The following is a 19877-nucleotide window of genomic DNA, read 5'->3' as shown; positions in this document are numbered from 1 at the left end:
CTGATGTTCAGAGATTCCTCTTGCATAACTAGGAAACTGAATAATTCTGGAAYTGAAGCACCTGATTTTGCCCTAGTTAATGCAGGTGCAATTCCATTGACCTCARTAAACAGACACAAATGAAATATCTGAATAGGTCTGGAGTCTTGTGGAAAACTAGCAGTAGACAAAGTAGATCTGTGTATTATAGAGCCACATGTCATGATTTTTCCTGATACCACAAATTGTCCTGGAAAATTGCTTCCTATCCTAAACATATCAAAGGCTTCTGCTGCAGTCTGTGAATTGTCCCCTCTCTTTGAATGGATGCAGYGGCTGTTCCAAATTCTAGCAGTTAGGATTGGAAGTATTTTGAGAGAGTTCTTTGTGATTAACAGGTTGGATAGATAGCACTGAAAACTGAAGTSTCTTGGAATGGGGGCAGCTCTGACAACAGTGTAACTTTAGTAGCAAGTARAAGAAGCATTAAGCCTGCTACCATCCAAGATTTTCCCAGCCATATGGAGTATAGGAAATGTGAATTGTATGTAGCAACAGTAGTCTGTGAACAGAAGCATTAGTTATGCAACAAATGCAAGCCATGAAAAGTAGTCTTGCTGAACATARCCATCAGTAGTGTAACATCTACTTTGGACCTAATTGAGCTAWTTGTTGAGGCTCTTTTTTTAGTTAGTGAATAGAAATAAGAGTTCAGTTCATCTTGTCTTAAAGCAGGCTTTCTGAAAAGGTGAGATGAATTGTGATCTAAATGTGCCTCTTTCTTGCTGCTAGTAAGAAGTGGTGCAGATGATATTCAAGTATAGAAAACTGTTTTATGTGTCCAAAGTTAGGTGAGATAAACCCTGCTGTACATACTTCTCACATCTAATCAAAACTGGAAATTCTCATTTAGCTTACAGCCYTCCCTGTTGTGTAGATAAATTGTGTGTACCTCAGTAACTTCCAGAAGTCTTATKTCTATTCTGTATAGAAATTCTGCCAGGATTGGTCACACCCCTTTTTTTTAGATTGACCTTTTGTTTCAAAGCACTTTAAGAAATTACTGTCACGTATTTAAAAGGGAGTCTTCTTGACAGGCATTTTGTGTGACTGACTTATCTATTACCATGTGAACAGGTAACACTTAAGCAACATCTATGATAGAAACACAATAGACTCACCTTAATTTCTTGCCATAAAAAATTTATCATGTGGTTTTCTATTAGGCCTTTGATTAGCAGTAATGCTATAAGGAGTCTTTTAGAAACAAGTTCTGATTTCTTAATTGAATGGTAAAATGCAAGAAGCGTAGAAGCTGTTTGAATCTGCCAAGGTTCAGATAAGACTTTAAACTTAGCGATGAATCTTCCTTGAAAGATATTCAGAAAGTAAAGGCTTATTTTTTTTCCTGTATCTTGCTTTCATTTTGAAAAACAAAAAACAAACAAACAAACAAACAAACAAAGAAAACAAGCTCACGTGTAACATCCAGGTCCTTATAACTCCATGCTGAAGTTAAAAGGAGAAGAGCCTTGCTTTGGCTGTTCAAAGAAAGCCTTACTTTAGTATACACTTCTCTAAAGTACTAGAATATATATGAAGTTGAGTTGGTAGAAACAAGGTTTTTCTGTTCTCTCTAGGCTATTGGAAAATTGCCTGGGATAACCAGGGTAGGACCCTCTGATATCAAAAAATAAATAAATGAACGAGTGGATCTGTTGATTAACATGGAAGAAAGGTACAATCAAATCTCAGTTAACATAACTCAATAGGGGAGCACCACCAGATACTTACGACAGTGTTTGGAAGGATAGCTATAAGCCAGATAAGAAGTCCTAAACTTCCTTTAAAGTACTCTGAGGCTCCACTGGTGAAAGTGATTTAGTGGGTTAATAGTTTGAAGATTAAGCATATGAACAGTATTTAAAATATTGGTGAGAAACTTAACTGAGGTACAGGTTCATAATATTTATTGTGTATCATGAATCAAATAAGGAATCTGTGATCTCTTAGGAGGTCTATAATGGTATCTCAAGATATATTTGTCTTTCATCCTCAAGGCAAGATCTTCAGCTTCTCTTTCCAGTTAACTGTAGAGAATGAGGTGAGATTGCAATGAAGACTGTACGGAAGGAGAGGTAGTTTCCTTCACAGCTCCAAATAGCAACCTTTGTGAAAGGATTTGCTGTTGAATTAGTCACTGCTGGAAATAGTTTGTCAAAAAGAAATCAGAAAGTGTTGAGGCACAGGAGGAGCCTTGTCCCCATTTTCCCTTTCTGCCCATGAAACATTCATAGAAAACAGTGAGCAGAAGCAGTATCTGAACTACATGATGGATGTATGAGCTATGTTATCGATGAGCTTCACAATGAACTACTTACATGGAGGTACTATGCAGCCAAAATGATGAAGTTTGCAGTTTCCTCTGTACCTTCCAGTAACCAGAGCTTTCTGATGGCCTTAAACTTCAAAAGCAAAAGCTAGTTCTCATGGTCTTATCTTAGACAAATACCTGAAGAAGTACTTACTTGTATTTATCATACAGAGAAATGTATCCATATCCACAAAGGAGCTGGATGGTTGGTTGGGGGAAGTGTGTTGTGTCCTTGAATTCTGCATCAATGGAAAGATAGGTGGAATGAATGAATCCTGATATTCAGATTGCTCATACTCTTTCTAGTCGGGTTCTTGAATGAAAATAAATGTGAACACTATGTTTTGTGTTGAATTCAGTATTTTCCAGGTGTCAGGAATATTCTGGTCATGCTTACCCAGCTGTGCCTTGCATGGTTTTCTGATGTGCACCTAGGCTGGATAAGAKAGATGCAGGAGGATACTTAATTCTGTCAGCATGATGCTGACTTTGGATTTGGGCAGTACTAGCTTTTTAGGGGTTCTTCAGCAGAAGCACAAATATCAACAGGCTCTCAGTTGCCTAAAGAGTGAGGCAGTGGTTTTGTGGCTTGCACTTCTGTGTTGTAGTTGTCTTAGTTTCRTCTAAACTGTATTTTGGTTGCTTAAGTGCATTTTTGGATCTGTCCCAGTGTTGTCAAATAATCCACTGCCTTGAACAGAACTATAAAAAAGTACAAACGTAGCAAAAGTTTAGAGCATGTTAAAGTGGTCTGATTTTGTTTTTCCTTTTCATTTGGAAACCAGATCTTCTAAAGTTTCAGAATATTGCATACCCTCATTGTGGTCCAGTACTTGCTGAACAGTGTTGTTTCAAAAAGATTAGATTAAGTATCCTATTACCTTGTGATTAAAAAAACCCTAAAGCATACCATGTTTTCACAGTCATATGTAGTAAATGTTTGTCCAAGAAACCTCAGAAGGAAGCTGTGGCCAGTCTTACGGTGTTAATATTTTCATAATTATAAGGACAATTGTTGTATTGAATAATGTTTTGGAAATAATATGTATATGTGTATTAGGAAACATACTCAAGTTGGATATGAACACTTTTTTTAGATTAAAGTTTGTATACCTACAGCTGTAGCTGTTCCTTGTGATGAATTGGAAGTGAATGTTGTTAATTTATGGATACCCAAACAAAAGAAAGTAGAAATCAATATTCTGCTTTGCTCAGTTCAGTCAAATGAAGTAAAACTAAGAGGAGACCCAGGGGTCCTATACCATACAGCTCTTGCAGAGAGYGAAGGAAAAAAAATCAAAATCCTTCTGTCAACTGCTGCAGCTATCAGTRAATCAAAATACTGACATCAGTGAGATTCTGCCTGTGCAAAGGCTGCACAGGGAGACTTCTGTCCTAGCAGGGCATYGGTATTTTGCCACCTGGATTTAAAAACAAAAACAACAGAAAAAGACACTGAACAAATTAGAAATAAATACGCAAACTTTGAAATGGTTAAACAATCTGTTAAAAATAAATGTATTGGTTTATTGGTTCAGGACGAGACCAAGTATTTTTCTGAATAAGGAAAGCATTAGACCAGGACTTCTCTTCCAATTTAAGGTTAGAATGCATTATCTTTCTGCTGTGGAGTATACAGTTATTTCAGAGAGCTTTAAATATAGTAGCTTATATATAGAAAGCAGTCTTATCTGTGGAAGGAGAATTGAGCTTTYGCCAAACTCTGTTCCCGTAGCTGAACTCATGTTTACAAAGCTTTTCCTTGCAGGGAAATGGATTCTGTGGATACTGTGSATTTTTCTATAGTATCCACTGCAGGAATTGAGATACGTGTATTTTAAAGCTGTAGCTTTCAAACATGATTGGTAATATTACCTACTTCTGATTTGTAGAGCTCATCTTGAGGTATCTCTAATGAGACCATTTATGCAAAAAAAGTATTGAACTAACTGCCAAATAAAAGAAGAGCAAGATGATGAATAAAATTGAAGCTCTGCTAATTTGCAGGAGTTTTGAATGGACTTCTGAATATATCAGTCTGAAAAGACCCTCTGTGCCTCAAAAATGTAAGCAACAGATAATATTTCTAAGGTTTAGGTAAGAAGGAGGAATGAGGAGAAGAGGGGTAGAATCATCTTAAATTTGTCTTTCTGTTGTGTCCATTTCTTTGGTAATAACCTGCCCTTCACAGTGTTTCAGGAACTCCAGCAAAGCCTCCTTCCTCTGAGAATTTTATTGGAGAAGTCAACATGTGGACAGCAGTGGCTAGCGTGCTGTTAAGGGCCAAAGTCCGACGAGCCTGTACGTGCTCTCTGCGTCGAGTACCAAAGGGCAGGAGTGCGGTCCCGGGGGCCGCTCTCCCTCAGCGCGGCTGGCAGCGTACCGCTCGAGTGGGCCGCACAGCTCAGCCGCTCAGCATGAAAGCAAAAATACAGAAGGTGGAAGCTCTGGAGGAAAATCGTTTTGTCTGTGTCCACTGGGAGGATGGAAGCGAGAGCCGTTTTCCTTGCGTCTGGCTGAGAGACAACTGCCAGTGCCCTGATTGCTTCTTACACTCTGCCAAAGCACGCAAATTGGTTTTCGCGGACCTAGATGTTAACATTGTGGTAAAGGATGTCACTTTGACAGATACAAAGAAGGTATTTMATAAAAATTAATTTTGCTTTATGTGAAACTTGTGTAACAGTACTTGCTAATCTGTAAATTAGAGACAATTTCAAGATATATTGTAATCTTAACTCCCTGGTCCGTAAATCATTCTGTGTAATTGCCAGCCTTTTAGGAGTACTTGTAATTTGAGGAATTAAGATCTTTTCACCTTTTTATGAAACTTCACTTTATAAATGTCATGCATTAGGCACAAAAAGCCAGTCTTCAGGTTTTAGAATATAATTAAGCTTTTTCAGTTCTGCTGTACATTTCTTCATCACCAGGAGATACCAAAAAAAGAAAAAAAGACATTCCCTCTCAYTTTTAATTTCACCTTGACATATGTCTTTTTCTCCTTATTCTGTAAATAAGTCTCTCACAAATCAGGCAAATGGGAAAATGAAGATAATCTTAATCCATAGAGAAAATGTTATTTTATTAGCTGATGCTTCATCTTCCAGTCTGTAAAAGATTTCTACTTAACCTTATTGGAACAAACACTCAAACCAAAGTTGAACACAGTATTTAGAAYTGGCTTAATATGTGTATATGTGTATATACATACCTATAATATCTATTTTAACATCTGTTCTTGAAAAAGGGGACATTGTTGGGYAAGACAGGATGGGAACCTCCCTTTATACAAATTTTAATCTTTCCTGTCATATATGGAAACTTGATTTATTGTTCATATTTTGTAGATTTATCTAAAAGCAGCACATGGCTCCTTAGGTAAWGCAAGCTCACATCTATCATTTTGCAGTTAAAGACATTTTAAACATCTTAAAGGTACAGCAGTCAACCTTTTTGAAGCTGAGGTAGCTCAGCTGCACAGAGTTTGCCCAAGCTGACTAGTGCAAGAGCAAGACTTGCTCAGAGGCTGAGGATGCTTATTGAGGAATTCTGGGCTCCCAAGTTGATTGTCCATCTATACTGTGTAAATTCACACTTTGAAGGGCAAATGTATTATTACTAAGTTTGTTGCTAGAGGCGTTGTATGCTTCCATTTACTTAGGCACTGGCATAAGCACAGCACTAATCCTAAACTGATATTGGCATTTTACTATATTGAGAATGATCAGAACTGTGTGAAATGAAAAGAGATACCTCAGAATTCAGTTGGAAAGGTTACAGTGAATTCTTTTGTCATGACAAGCAAAACTATATACTTTCTGCACTTTTCTTCAGGAATTGGAAAAAAAATGTTTTTCTGTTTATTTGGAAGAGGGAAAACATTTCAAAACTAGGAGAGGGATTTATCCTCTGGCATCTCTCTTTTGCATGTTTTTTCTTGTCCTTTTTCCAAAACCCAAATAGCTTGTAAAAATATTACTGCTCTCTTCTGAGTTGTAATAAAGTGCTCTCCTCAGTGGTAAGTGCCAGGTTCTGTGATGCCGTACTTTCTGCTAAGCAGAACTCCCTCAGTGAAAGCAGCCTGCCCAAGATAGGAAATTGGGTCATGTAGTCATGCAAAATAAAAGGTATCAGAATTTGGGTGATGTTCAGGTTGGGTTTTATTAATTGTTTGCTGTTATGCTACAGGGAAGGCTTAACTGTGATACTATAATTTGAATATTTAATATTCTTTAKTTTTAAGGGGTTTTTTAGTTGTTTTACCTGAAGGCTTTTTGAATTTTTCATTCTTAATTATTTTATGTTTTTATATTGCAAGGTATCTCTTACCTGGCCAGATGGACACACAAGCAAATATGAAGCCGAATGGTTGAAAAAGCGATGCTTCTCTGAAGAAGCCAGAGCTGAAATGCGAAAAGAGTTATTTTTACCAGGTAAGGATTAAAACTAAATCTGTCGTGTGGGGTTCAAATTCGAGTGGTCTGACACTGACAGCCCTGTTTAGAAATCCTTGCATGAGAGCGAAAGCTACCCAGCTGGAGCAGCGGAAACCACTCTTGGCAGCTCAGTGCTTGGCTATGCATGCAAAACAGGCATGCACCTTTGCCCTTTTCCCTCTTCTAACTTACAGGGTGTAGRCAAAGAGAAATCACTCTTGGCTGCTCTGTCCTGGGCTATTTGCAGAGTGAGAGATGTTCAGCTGTTTGGACAGCATTTATGTTCTCTAAAGCCATTTACCCTAGAAAAAGTCGGTCTGAAGAATGAGGCTTGTGGACCAGCATACAGACTCATTTGGTCTGTGTGACAAAGCAAATTCTGTTATATAAATTACTTTTTTTTTTTAGAGGAAATATTTAGGTAGAATTGCAAGAGTGTTAATTGAAATGAAGCTTTCCTTTTGCTGGACTTCTGTTAAACAGTAACTGTGTAACATACTGGTATCTTGTGCTGAAGTTCAAGCTGTGTTTGCTCTGTATCCGATACTTACTGCAGTAGTTGACTTTATCTTCAGATAATGAAGCATTTTGTGCAACTTGCAGTGTAACGTTATATTTTTTTACAATAAAAATTGCTTACTCTTTCAGGAAAAGATTGTAAAAACATACAGTTTGTCATGATACATGGATGCRCATTATTGAAAGCTAGCAAGATGATTTTTAACCTTTTAAGGGAGAATCGATGTAAATTTAATGTTGCTCTACCTAATACCCAAACAAATCAGACTAGGTCTCTAGCATGTATATTAGCAAAGGTATCAGCAACTGAGGTATTAGTATTTCAGGCTTAATGCTTTTGTTTTGCTCCATCGTGAAATCTAACTGGATGTGATTTGTCTTCATAGGCATACATTTACACAATGCTTACTTTCAGCACCTAAATACAATGCTTGTTTTGGACGCAGTTSTCCCTTCTGCTACTACTCTTCTCTAATGAAACAGTACAAATAAAATACACAGTAAATACATGCTTTTATTTTTTGGGCAATGCTTTTCAAATTCTGTTCTCCATGATTGATGTGAGGAACAGGAAACGTGTATAAATGTGAGGAAATATGTGTATAAACGTTACACTAAATAAGTACTTGCATTAACTTTGGCTTTGTTCATTTAGCTCTTTTTCATATTCTCAGAAAAGAAATGAGTGATTTTAATAGGATAGCTTCTATTTTTTTTTTTCCTCAGATTTCATTTGGAAATAAGGCTGCAATTATAAATCATGTGGGTTTGCTTGCTAGAAGTTTAAAACCTGTTTCTCATTRTGTATCGGAATAAGTTTAGAATTAGCGTCCTTCTAGTTGGTGGAGTTACACCAGGGCAAATTACTTGCTCTTAAGTAGAAAATCATGTCTCAGTGGTATAGTGTTACAGTTGATGGTATGAAATACCAGGCCTGCATACTGATTGAACAAATATCAGAGCAAGCCCACCAGAATGCTATAGTTCGAGGTTAACCTTCATGACGGACGTTATTGCAGCTGCAGCTTTTTATTTTTTTGTTTAATTAATTTTACAAGCAGTTATTTGCTTTTGCTGTTGGATATTTGCTCTTTCTTTTGTGATATTTTTTGTCATAATTTCTGATTCCAAGAGTGARGTGTCAGACATGTCTCAAGCTAGAGAAAAAGAGCAGGTCAGATTTTTAGTGTATGAGGCAAGTGACTAGTAATGCTGTCAGTATGACAAATTCCCCCTATAAACACAATGTCAGATCTTACCGGTGTGGTATGCAAAGCCAACTGTTTAGCTACAGCGAGGCTTTTTTCAGCCCAGCTTCCAGGATTCTTGCAAAAGAGCCATTTGCTACTTCTCTGGCTGTGGTATCTCAAAGGTATCACCTGAGGTCTCTTTGTATTTGCTCGTTGGCCTCTGTGTGCAATGTAGCTGGGAGTTCTGAACTGCAGGATGAAGCAGTGCACAGTACAAGCAGTCAAAACCACAGGGAGTCCTTGGTCAGAGACACTGCAGCCCAGTGCTTTGTTTTTCAGTTCTTGTTTGTTTTGTCATGCAGATTGTAACAGTGCAACCTTCCAAAATTTTAATTTCAGTATTTCAGCTGGCTATTAGTTGCTTTGCTACAGTGATCTGTGATTTGGCAAATACGGAGCTGAATTGCTAGYGGAATAAGTCACGCTTTTTGAAAAGCATAAAGGCAGCTGCTTGTAGCAAAGCTTCTGCACTATGTGTATGTGCCCATGGTTAGATCTTGAAGCACTATCTGAATATAGGAATTGGTATATACAGTCCTCAAACTTGTATGCCTGTGTCACATGGTGGTACCCACACAAATCAGACATGCATCAAATACGTTTTCCAAAACAGTGATGCATGCTTTCCGAAAAGACTTTTAAATATTTTGCAGATGATGGCAGTTGTTCGAGTAAAATTTTTTTCCTGTCATTAGCTTCATTGCAGATCAATTCCAGTAATCTTTTTGCATTTCTAACTTCTCTGGGAAAAARACAGAATTTTCTTTTGAAGCTGTTTCTGAAAGTAACCTTCTGTTCCTGGAAACTCTTGTACCAGTTATTTCTGAAGTGCATTTTCATCAAGGATATAGAGTTACTGTCTGTGGGAAGGGAGGTTACAAACAGATGTCTGCTAGGTTGATTGCTTGTTTGTTTGTTTATGTTATTTTATAAAAGAAAATTTATTCTTATGAGATTATTATATCACATGCCTCCCACTAACTGCCCATTCCTTTTCATTTAGTAGGTATTACTGATGACCTAAAATGGAGGGGGGGGGAAGAGTAAATGCAATATTTAAAGTCTAAAAAGTCCCCAGTTTTCCCAGGCATTTTCAGAGTACTAAATGCCTCAAAAAAAAAAACAATTTCCATTGCTTTACTTAGAAAACATGCACAGGAATGAAAGAGGAGGAGAGTCTCTCTATTTCATTTATCCCCCAGTAAAAGATTTTAAGCTGCCTCTCTGTAGAACATCATRTATATATAAAAGCTGAATAATTCCAAGTGTGGTTTTGGTGTATGCATAGTGTCTGTAGGAACTGGGCAGAGGCCATCTTCTCCTTTCCCACAAGCTATAGCATAGGTAGCTTTTTATGGTTAAAATGATATGAGCACAATTTGCAATTTGTTTGGTTTTTTTCAAAGTTACTCTTCTGAAACTGGAAGATGCTGCGATGAATTGATTTTGTCCAAAACAGTTAGCACTTCCCATTTTGAAAAGCACACAGATCTAGGGTTTTATTAGTCGCAACGTTACTGGCCAGTATGGACACAAATGAATTGTAGACCTTTGTTTTTATCCCTTATGAAGTGTGCAGCTAYGTTTGTAAACAAAAAGCTTTTTGACTTGGCATTTGCAACTCTGTTGTGGAAATAAGAATCAAGACTGTCAAGTGCCAGTGTCTCCTATCTGCCTTCCCCGTTCATTCAGCTTTTAGAACGTAAGTTCTTTTATTTCTACTGTAGTACAGTGGAAAATATGTTAACTGTGGTCAAGTAGTGGAAAAAATGTGCTGTACTGACATGATAAAATAATGAAGAACATGAATGGGATCAATTACCACCAGGAAATCCTGGCAAAGAGTACAGTTCCTGTTTAGTACAGCTTCTTGATAGAGTCTCAGGCTGGAGGAGTTTTTGTGGATAAAGAAGGGAATAATGTCCCTGTTGTTTGGCATATGGGAGAAAAATATGCTTTATGTGGTACACCATTTTATATCAGACTTTTATATAGAGCCATTTTTTAAAATATTGTTTACTAGAAAAACTTAAATATCTTAGCATCAGAGCATCTGTTTTGGTTTTATTATATATGCTTTCATGTCCCTTTCACAATTCCGGAATAGTTAATTTGTCAGAATGTAAATACTGGAGAATATAAAACCTTCTCATCTGGGCCTGAAGAGAAGGAAATCTTTACAAATACTGCTTTTTTAGTGTTGACCTATTGTTTGTCTCTCTCTTGCTGAAACTGCTGCTCTTATACTTACCTCACTGTGATGGTCTCTGAGATTAGCCAGGACAGGGAGTCCTTCACTGCTTTTCATGCAAATATGCATCATTTGAAAGTAGTTTGTAGTAGGCGTAAGCGTTACAAATTAGATCCCAGCCCTATTGCAGCTACTGGAAGGACTAATACTGGCATCAGTAGATTAGAGTTAAACCCTAAGTTTTTTCTGGAAAAACAACTATTAGTAATAATAACAATTTATATGTAAAGCAAAAAGTTTAAAAAGGCTATGAGAAAATCTGTGCTGAAACTATGAAGTCTCCCGACAAGCCACTCTGTGGTACTTACCGAATGCATCTGGTATAAGTAGTTGTCCAGTAGTCAACTGTAGAAAGCCAGTATGACTGTCAGCCAGTTTCTCCTTTGCTAATAGTGCAAACATTTATTGTGCATACAGCCTTGAGCTGATGTTTAAATCCCACAAGTTATTCCCCATATAGGATGGCTTTATTGCTAGATGACTTTCTAAAAACTTTTTCCACTTTTTGTTCATGGAGACAATGCCTTTCTAATATTTGGAAAGATTTATCAAGTGCTATGAAGGCAGTGGTTTGATTTGTGCTCTAAATTTGTAAGTTTGTTCTTTAATTGATTTTCATCATTTTCTTTGATGTATTTAAATATTAAATGCAGTAATCAGATTCATATTGTTAAAGTGCAACATTTGAAACTGTCATGCATGAAATTTTCATGAATGTGCTAGGGATATGTGGCATAGATAAAAATATATAGTAAGATTTGCAGGGAAACTGGTTGAAAACAATGTCCAAAGAGTAGCTCTAATGATTTCCCATCAGTTCAGAATGGTACATCAAGAGAGTTCTTCCAAGGTGTGTGCTTTATGCAGTACTGTGCCTTATTTTCACCAGTGACTATAACAGCGTRGAGTAGTTGCATTGATTTTGCACATGACCACAACCAGAGATGGAATATAAAGAGAAWTGAAGGACCAGGATTAGGATGCTAAATGACCTTGACAAGCAGCAGAAATGGTAATAACATAAACAAAAGTTTTACTGGGTTGGACCAATAGTTCATCAAGCTCATTGCTCTAGTGTCCAGCAGTAGCATAGGAAAAACATGGGAGCCAAGCTGCTGTCTGCAGGCCGTTCCCTTTGTATTTCTTCAGTGTCCTCAGTCACTGCATCRGGGATGTTAAGATACATGTTCCTGCCTGTTTCCTGTAGTATCTGTGTTAATTGCCTCCACAGCTTCCTGGGGCAACACAATTCAGAACTCTGTTTAGAGAGAGGGGAGACAGGAAACTAAAACYTTATGTATTTCAAAGACTTCTTCTAGCATTGTGTGATTGTGTGAATAAAAGTTCTGCATTCGCTTTATCCACTGCTTTCGTGGTCTTCTACACTTACATTTCTCCTTAACTGCCTTCTCTCCAAATAGGAASACCCAACCTTTCTGGTCTCTCTTTGTAGCTGCTTTATCTCTTTAATCATGTTAGCTCCCATTCTCTATCTTGACTCAGACCTCCTTGAGCTGCAGAGACCAAGAAATGCCCACTGTACTAAAGATATGAATACACCAGTGTTTTACATATTGGGAAAATGAGGCCCTCCAGCCTGAGGAAGATACAATGCTATTCAGCAGGGTCARCTGTGAGGTACTGTACCTAGGCAGATGTGTGAGTACAAGGTAGGGAAATAATCATCTGGGTGACAGTTTTGCAGAAAAGGTTGGTGGGGTTGAAACACTTCACAGACTGCATATGAGTCTACGCTGGYAGACTGGTTTGCAATCAGGACAAAAATTGTTCAAGTCCAAAGAGAAGGGTAGCCTGCAATGCAGATAAGGTCATCCTGCTACTGTCTGATGCAGGGAGAGTTCTGTAGGAGTATATGAGTCCTTGGGCACCCCATATCAAGCAAGACTGCACAGTGCTCCTTGGAAAATGCTTAGTGGTCTAGAAAAACCTAAGAAATCCAATGCTTCTGAGAGAGAGAGAGAAAGAATAGTTGTTTTCCATATGAAGGTAGGTACCTTACTTACACAAATGCATGTGCATATATGTGAACAAGTTTTCTTAATGCTAYTTAGAACGGGTAAAAATTTGAGCTGAGACAAACTATAAACAATTTTAAATTCAAAAGATTTAAAGTCATCAAGTGAGGTGAAGTTTTGCATAGCAGTAACTTTAGGAGGTGCACTAGACTTCTTTCCTCCCAAATACCAACTGCTGCTGCCTTCCACAYATTTCCCAAGGATTAGTAATGCTTGGAACTGTATACAGTGCATTTTCAGCTACTGGCATGTTTATCACAGTGTCATTACGGAGTACACTGGCAAATGTCAGGGGAGAAAGGTTATTCCTGCAGTAGCTGAAAGACCAAGCTCATGGCTGCATCAGTATGCCACTGGAGAACTGGGAGCTGGGAGCTGGGAGCCCTTCTCTGAAGCATGAGGTAGGATTTATAACCTAACACTGTAAGCATTCACATAATGGCCCCTGCCTTTCAAAATAAATTAAAAACCCACTAGGACACTGATTGCACTTGTCACTGAAAGTGTAATCATTTGAGAGAATGGAAACTTCAAGTTCAGAGTGTATAATTTATCCAGGGCAAGATTTAACTGTTTGCTACTCTCAGTCTGTTTTTTGAAAACACAAAGTAGCTAAACATTAAAAAGTGCCTAAGAGGATGCTTTGCTTGAACTATTTCTCAGTTTTAGTATCTGCCTRTTGAGCATCAGTGAACAGTTAGGTTTTCTTGAAATTTTGAAATTTGCTCATCGTAGTGGTACTATAAAGCATCTGCTCAGCCAGTAGGCAGTGTTGACTCTTGAATGCACTGCAGAGCCTGCAAAGGGATAATTCCCTAGTGCCTGAGTAAAGTTCACATTATTGACTATTTCCATACAGAGAGAAGATTTCTYTTGCAGAGTGTTTATAGAAGTACTTTATGTTTTGCTTTTGTCTCCCTCAGCTCCATGTAGTTGAAAACATGAGTCTGATGACCTCCTTCACTGTAGGAGGTTTAGTAGGGACAAAGACCAAATGTGTTGTTGTTCCTAGGGTCTTTTCCACAGTTTTGCTACAAAGATCAGGTTGACAGATTTGTTTACAGAGATCAAAGACAATCCCAGAGGTATATGCTGAGCTTGAACTGATTTGTGCATGGCTTGGCTGACCCATTAAATCTACAGGGAATGTGCAGGTCCACTCTGCACATGGGTGAAGTAAGTCTTGCTTCTCTCTCATGCATCTAGTAGCTGGGTTTGATTTGTCTGCTTAAACTTAGGAGCTATTTTTCTTGATGCTTGGCTTCTGGAAATGTAGTCGGTTGCAACAAAAGCCAAAACCCCTAACACCACAGTCACTGACTGCGAAAAGGACATGCTGTACTAGGCACAGCTTCTAGTGAGCACGGTGAGAATCAGAAATTTAAACGAGAATTTTGAAGGCTTATGCACTCAGAGGAGCCTGGGGCTCTTGGAACTGCAGTTAAATGCCAGGTGCCTGAATGTATTTCCCAAGGTGGGGAAAAATCTGTTGGAATATTCCTTGTGATAGTGATATTCCTCTAAACMTTCTGTTATTTGAAGACTTGGAAAATACAGTTTAGCAAGACCATAGGAACAATTAGGAAGGAAGAGTCTGAACTGAAATATTCCGTTAGTTTTCACRTGGTTATTTACTTGCATTAACATTGAAACTTAAGTTTGTCTTTCAAAGGGTATGCTTGGCAGCTCACTCAGCACATTAAAAGCTATTTTAATTTAATAACTTTTAATAGAGAAAAGGAAAACATTCATATTTTAGTCTTTCCCTCATCACACAAATGTGTGAAGGAATGTATTCTGAGTTAAACACACTAGAGCAGTGAGTAGGAGGCAGTAGAGTGGTCTCACTAAGGAATTTAATGAGGTGAGATTATATCTCGCCTCAAGGATAGCCCTTTTTTCATTTTTTGAACATTTTATGAAACTGAACTCCTTGTCAGTCATCTTACAGCTTCGTTGAAACATAGAGTACAGAAGACAATCTGTGTGGTTAGTTTGTGTTTGGGTATGTGTGTTGTGTTTCTTGGACACTCTGTAAGATAGCCTTAGCCAGAGGAATAAGGAATATGAGTGTCTGGAAATTTGCAGACTTTGCAACTGTTGAAAGTTGTAACTATGTCATGTCTCAGTTCAGTCTTTCCTCAGCACATTGTATTTTATACTTGCTATCTGTATCTAGAAAGAGAGAAAAAGACTTATTCTTTCAATCCTTTTGAATTGTATAGTGTCCCTCACTCACCGGGTGGAATTCAGAAGTCCAGTTCTGGAAGTTGCTCGCTTATGCTAATGTACAAGTCTGCTCATTGCAGCCGTACAGTCACACTTTGCCAAAAACAAACAAACAAAAAGTTTTTATTGGTGTGTCTGCTGAAGGGGCAATGGAATAAAGCAAAATGTGGATGATGCAGTCTGCATTTTCCAAACACTTTTGGTCTCACTTTGATAATACGATTTTTTTCTATAATAACTTACCTATGAATTAGCATTTAAGACACTGTGTGAACATTTATGGTAATGCAGATGAAGACATACTAGTCAATGTTTCAAAGCATGGGAGTTGAACTGTCAGGCCAATGATCCATCTCGTGGCTGGTAATAGATACATCAAAGCATAGAATAAGAAAGCTCCATATTTGATGGCTCTACTGTCTTAGATGATTCCTCTGTTCAGCAGCAGCTTCTCTATTCACTAGTAAGGCAGGTAGCTCAGAAAATAAAATTACGCTGTTCCATGGATAAACTGCATTAACCACAGAGATTATATAGTAATGGGGAATTTTGCTGAATATGTTTCAGTACAAGATACATGTCAACTGTTTCTTTTTCTAGTTACATACATTAGGGGGTTGGGGGCCAGAAGAGTTTGAGATTCGATTATTCTGCTTGGGCCTTCATTCACAAGCTGGAAGAACCTCATCATTGTTTTGGAGCTCTCAGCTTTTGCTTTCAGCTCTCAGTTCCAGGGCACTGTTACTAAATAACTAACTCATGGTGCCAGGCTGGCACCCCAGTTCCACCAATTTGGCTCGATTTTTTTTTTTTTTTCCAGTGCAGTCTGTGGCAGTTTTTGCTCAGTCTCCAGGCCCACCTCTTTGCCACCACGCAGTTCCCTGTGCAGTTTCCCTGAGTTTTTCACTAGCTAATTGCATGCCTTTCCCCTCCCTGATAGTCACTCCCATCTCTTGGAAAGCGGGTTTCTTCTGGTGTGGTCCTGGAGGGCGCATGCAACAGAGAGCCTGGCAAGGGTTCAGCTCCTGTTTCTTTCTCCTCTCTCTCCGCCCCTTCCTGCAGCTGCAGGTGAGCTCCTGCTGGGTGAGATGGCTCTGTGTGCAGCACAGCCATCATGACCCTTTCAGATTTGAAGCTGAAGAAAGTTCTGGTGTGAAGCCTCTTCATAGAATTATAATATGATGAGTTTAAGGGGGCTGTCACAGGATTCACCAGAGCATTTTTCTGACCTTACCTCAATCATTAAAATAGAGGAAATGAAGCCTATCAGCAGATTGCTGGGGGGGGGGGGGGGGTGTTAAAATATATTCAAATAATGTATTTCTTTGCTCAGTTTTGTTCTCAGAAACAGCTGATCACTGGCTTATTCTTCAAATAAATTCAATAAAAGCGAAACATTCTTCATAGAGAATTCAGCCCAGAGGATTCAATTTAGCTCAAGTTATAAGCAATTGAAAAAAGGTTTTGCAGCAGAAAAACAGGTTTCTGGGGAAATCTTAGTGCCACTTATTAGTAACAGCTCTTTCGATGTTATGTTATAGGTAATGATATGTATTTTTGGTCTATATATTATCATAAATATGCATAGATAAGTGATAGTGCAAATAAAAAACAGTTACAGATGATGCTTTCTAACAAAGCCATTTAATAAATCTTGACATAAGGTTACTTGCACTTATAAACTTGTAACTGTTTCAGTGTAGTATGCATAAATGAATCCTACAGATAAAGAAAGAGAAGACCAGAATAGGTTCAGCAGTCTAAGGATGCTGTGCAGTAGTTTAGAATGTTCTTTTCTGTAATTCTGCCAGTGCTGGAAGAAATTGATTAGTAGTGGTAAAGTACAAAATAAAAGTGTTACCTGCAAGTGTGGAGTTTCGTGTCCTGTGTCAGTACTACTACAAATTAAATTGAAGTGACTGCAGCCTGCAGCAACAGCTGCCAGGCCCCAGAAAATGTCCTGTTGAGAAGCTATGCTTTGGGCTCCATGATTAATTTCCTGTCTTTTCCCTTTCTGTCTGCATTACTATTTCCTTGAGTTCTTGGCTAAATGCATTGGAGCCATTAAAACTCCAGTGATGTCTGTTTCAGTTTTGTCTAGCAGAATTGGTCCTGGCAGGATTAGTTGGGGGARGGGGTAGAAAAAGCTTGGATTATTTTAACAAAGTAATCTGGGCATAGGAATATTGAGGACATACTAAAGATAAAGAAGTCCTAGGGTTTAGTTCTTACTGTGTGTTTTTTGCCTCCAATGAACTGCTACAGTACTGCCTTTTATCACAGAAAATTAATTTGATTTGGTGAATATCTCTTAAAGACTTTAGAAGTACTTGACTGGAGTAGTTTTAAGGAGATGGTTAACAAAGAAAGAGATTCTTCTTGCAGTATGCAAGCTTCCCCATACGGCAAAATGAGACTATCAATAGCTTTTCTAATCTCTTGTATAATCACGATTTGAGTTTACACGAAATTGTGTGTGGAAAAAACAGAAGGTACACATACTGAGCTGTTACTTAGTTGTATTTCAGTTTGTGGAAATCAGGGAGGCCTCCCTTCACTTACAGCAGAGCAATTTTAGATAAAATAATTTATTATTATTTTATCTCTCAGCTTTGCAATATACTGATAATGACAGTTAAGATGAAGTCCCAGTGAAATGGATGCTCCAAGTAATAATTACACAATTTCTGCAGCACATCGATCATGCTATGGTCTTGTTTCACGCGAGCACACTGACTTTATGTTGAAATTATTTTCCTCRTCTGTGCTTTGTAATGGTCCTGCTGTATCTCTCACCCAAGGGCTAGCASATGCTCAGTGTAGCTGCAATGTTTGGACAATTCAGCTGCCAAACTGAAAAATGTCTATGGAGCATCTGCAAGCTGGTATTTTCCAAAGATGGTGGAAATATCTTTGACCAGATTTCACTAGTTTCATAGGAGTGGCAAATATAGATCCCCAATACCTGAAAAAAATATTTGCCAAACTTGATGCTTGAAAAAAATGAAAGCACTAACCTTTCTCAGCAAAGCTGACATAAAAATTGTGACTTGACTACACTACTTATTTTTCATTAATCTAGGCTTTTGGACCATTGTTGTTGTTGTTGCTGAAATTCTCCCCAAATGGCAGCCTTTAGGCAGATATTGCTATGGAAAACTTCAGCCCAAATGGTTTAAGTAAGTAAGTAAGTAAGAGGAGCAAAGTTATAAGCAGTTGTTATGAAGACAAGTGCTAGGCATCTTTTAGTAATAGATACTTTCACCAGCTGTACTTTATGATGAGAAATGGTTAATATAAATGAAAAAGGAAAACTGAAAACTCTGGCTCCAGTTTATTGTGCAGGCTTCTTCATGGTGCTCTACCAGAAATCTCAACTGCAAAACTTTTTAATTTAATATATTCCATCTGTCTGGAGCACATTTTGGAGCCACATGTGTAAAATTCGGAATCTTGCTATGGAAAGGTGAAGGAGGAAAAACTCATTATTAGCCACTGAGGAAATACTGGATATCTCCATTGCAGTGTCAGAGAGAACAACTTGGCAGACATCCATGCAGAGAGTCATAACCTTAATTCCTGCCCGGATACGTCTGTTTCAGAAGGAGACAACCTGCCCGCATATGTCTTTCTTTGGCCATTAAAATAAAGTGGCTTTAGTTTCAGAAGGAGCAACCTTTTGGTAAGAGTTAAAAATTAGTCTCACAAAAAAAATTTGCTTTTCCTGGGCACAGTTTACATCTCTTTTTGAAATGTCTTTTAGACATGGCCGTATTACCCTTCATGCTGCTACAGATGATACACTTTTTCCATGTTCTTGGCAGTGGCCTGCTTTGCCCCCAGATGGATGCTTTTTCAATGAAAGAAAACATGAGACAAGGCCAATCACTTTAAATAATCCTGTTTGGTGAGCTATGGGTAAAGGTTTGCTTAAGATGGTACTGCTGGGTTTCTGCACATTATTGCATTGCATTTTTCCAATGGAAAAAAAAAATAAAAACACAAGAGACTTTTCTTCAAGGCTACATTAAAATGGATCATCTACTCTATGTGGAAATATGATGAGTCAAGTCTCGGTTGCACAGACCTTATAAAAGGGTTTAACAGCTGAAAGGACCACACGTCCCTTTCTGTACTAGCTTGCATTATGGAAACATCTCTCAGTACGTCTGGAGATGAACAGTTCAATCTGCACATTTTAGTGTCCTATGACTTATTGCTGACTGGTGGCACATTTTGAATGTTTCCCTGTAAGCTTTAGATGCAGAAAAAAGAGACTTTCATGGCTCTCATTACACAAAAATTGTAAATGGTAAAAGCTTCAGTATGAAGGCATCAGAAAACAATGTAGCAGGAGTTTGACCTTTACCTGTAGTAAGCCTGAGCCCAACTTTGTGCTCTCAGATGATCCCAGAGCACTGCCTAGTAACTGAGTTTGACTTCTAGTAACAGTGAGGCCAGGGTGACTCAGAGGTCAAACACTCAGGCTAGTCCTTCAGACTCATGTGAGGTCCCAACTGGGCCTCAGGATTATGAAAGGTCAAAAACACTAGAACACATGGGTGTGTGGGGGGGTCACCTGAGGTCACCAATTAGGCCTTGGGGTTACTAGAGGTCAAACTCAACCAAAGCAGACCTTGGGAGGGAGGGGGCGGGGCACCTGAAGTCACTAATTAGGTCTTCGGAGGTTACTAGAGGTCAAACTCTCACCTAGAATACCTCTGTGGGGTCACCTGAGGTCACCAATTAGGCCTTGGGGTTACTAGAGGTCAAACTCTCACCTAGAAGACCTCTGTGGGG

At 38.4% G+C, this 19877-nt stretch overlaps 1 protein-coding gene across 2 annotated transcripts in view; it reads left to right on the top strand.

Annotated features, from left to right (window-relative positions):
- The first annotated feature begins 3877 nt into the window (after nucleotides 1-3877).
- BBOX1 (gamma-butyrobetaine hydroxylase 1) overlaps nucleotides 3878-19877 on the top strand; it is a 43897-nt gene continuing 27897 nt past the window's right edge. Inside the window, exons 1-3 of one of the 2 annotated variants that reach the window (XM_085300891.1) lie at nucleotides 3878-3955; nucleotides 4545-4992; nucleotides 6675-6789. In XM_085300891.1, the coding sequence (XP_085157017.1) occupies nucleotides 4603-4992; nucleotides 6675-6789 (505 nt within the window). In that variant the 5' untranslated portion in view covers nucleotides 3878-3955; nucleotides 4545-4602. Of the gene's footprint in view, nucleotides 3956-4208; nucleotides 4420-4544; nucleotides 4993-6674; nucleotides 6790-19877 lie in introns of those variants that run through there. The other variant, XM_085300890.1, reaches the window with a different exon arrangement.

The sequence above is a fragment of the Rhea americana genome, unplaced genomic scaffold (genome assembly GCF_003343005.1).
Source record: "Rhea americana isolate MKP2758 unplaced genomic scaffold, rheAme1 scaffold_17, whole genome shotgun sequence".
Taxonomy (NCBI): domain Eukaryota; kingdom Metazoa; phylum Chordata; class Aves; order Rheiformes; family Rheidae; genus Rhea; species Rhea americana.
This window is presented reverse-complemented; position numbering and strand designations above follow the sequence as displayed.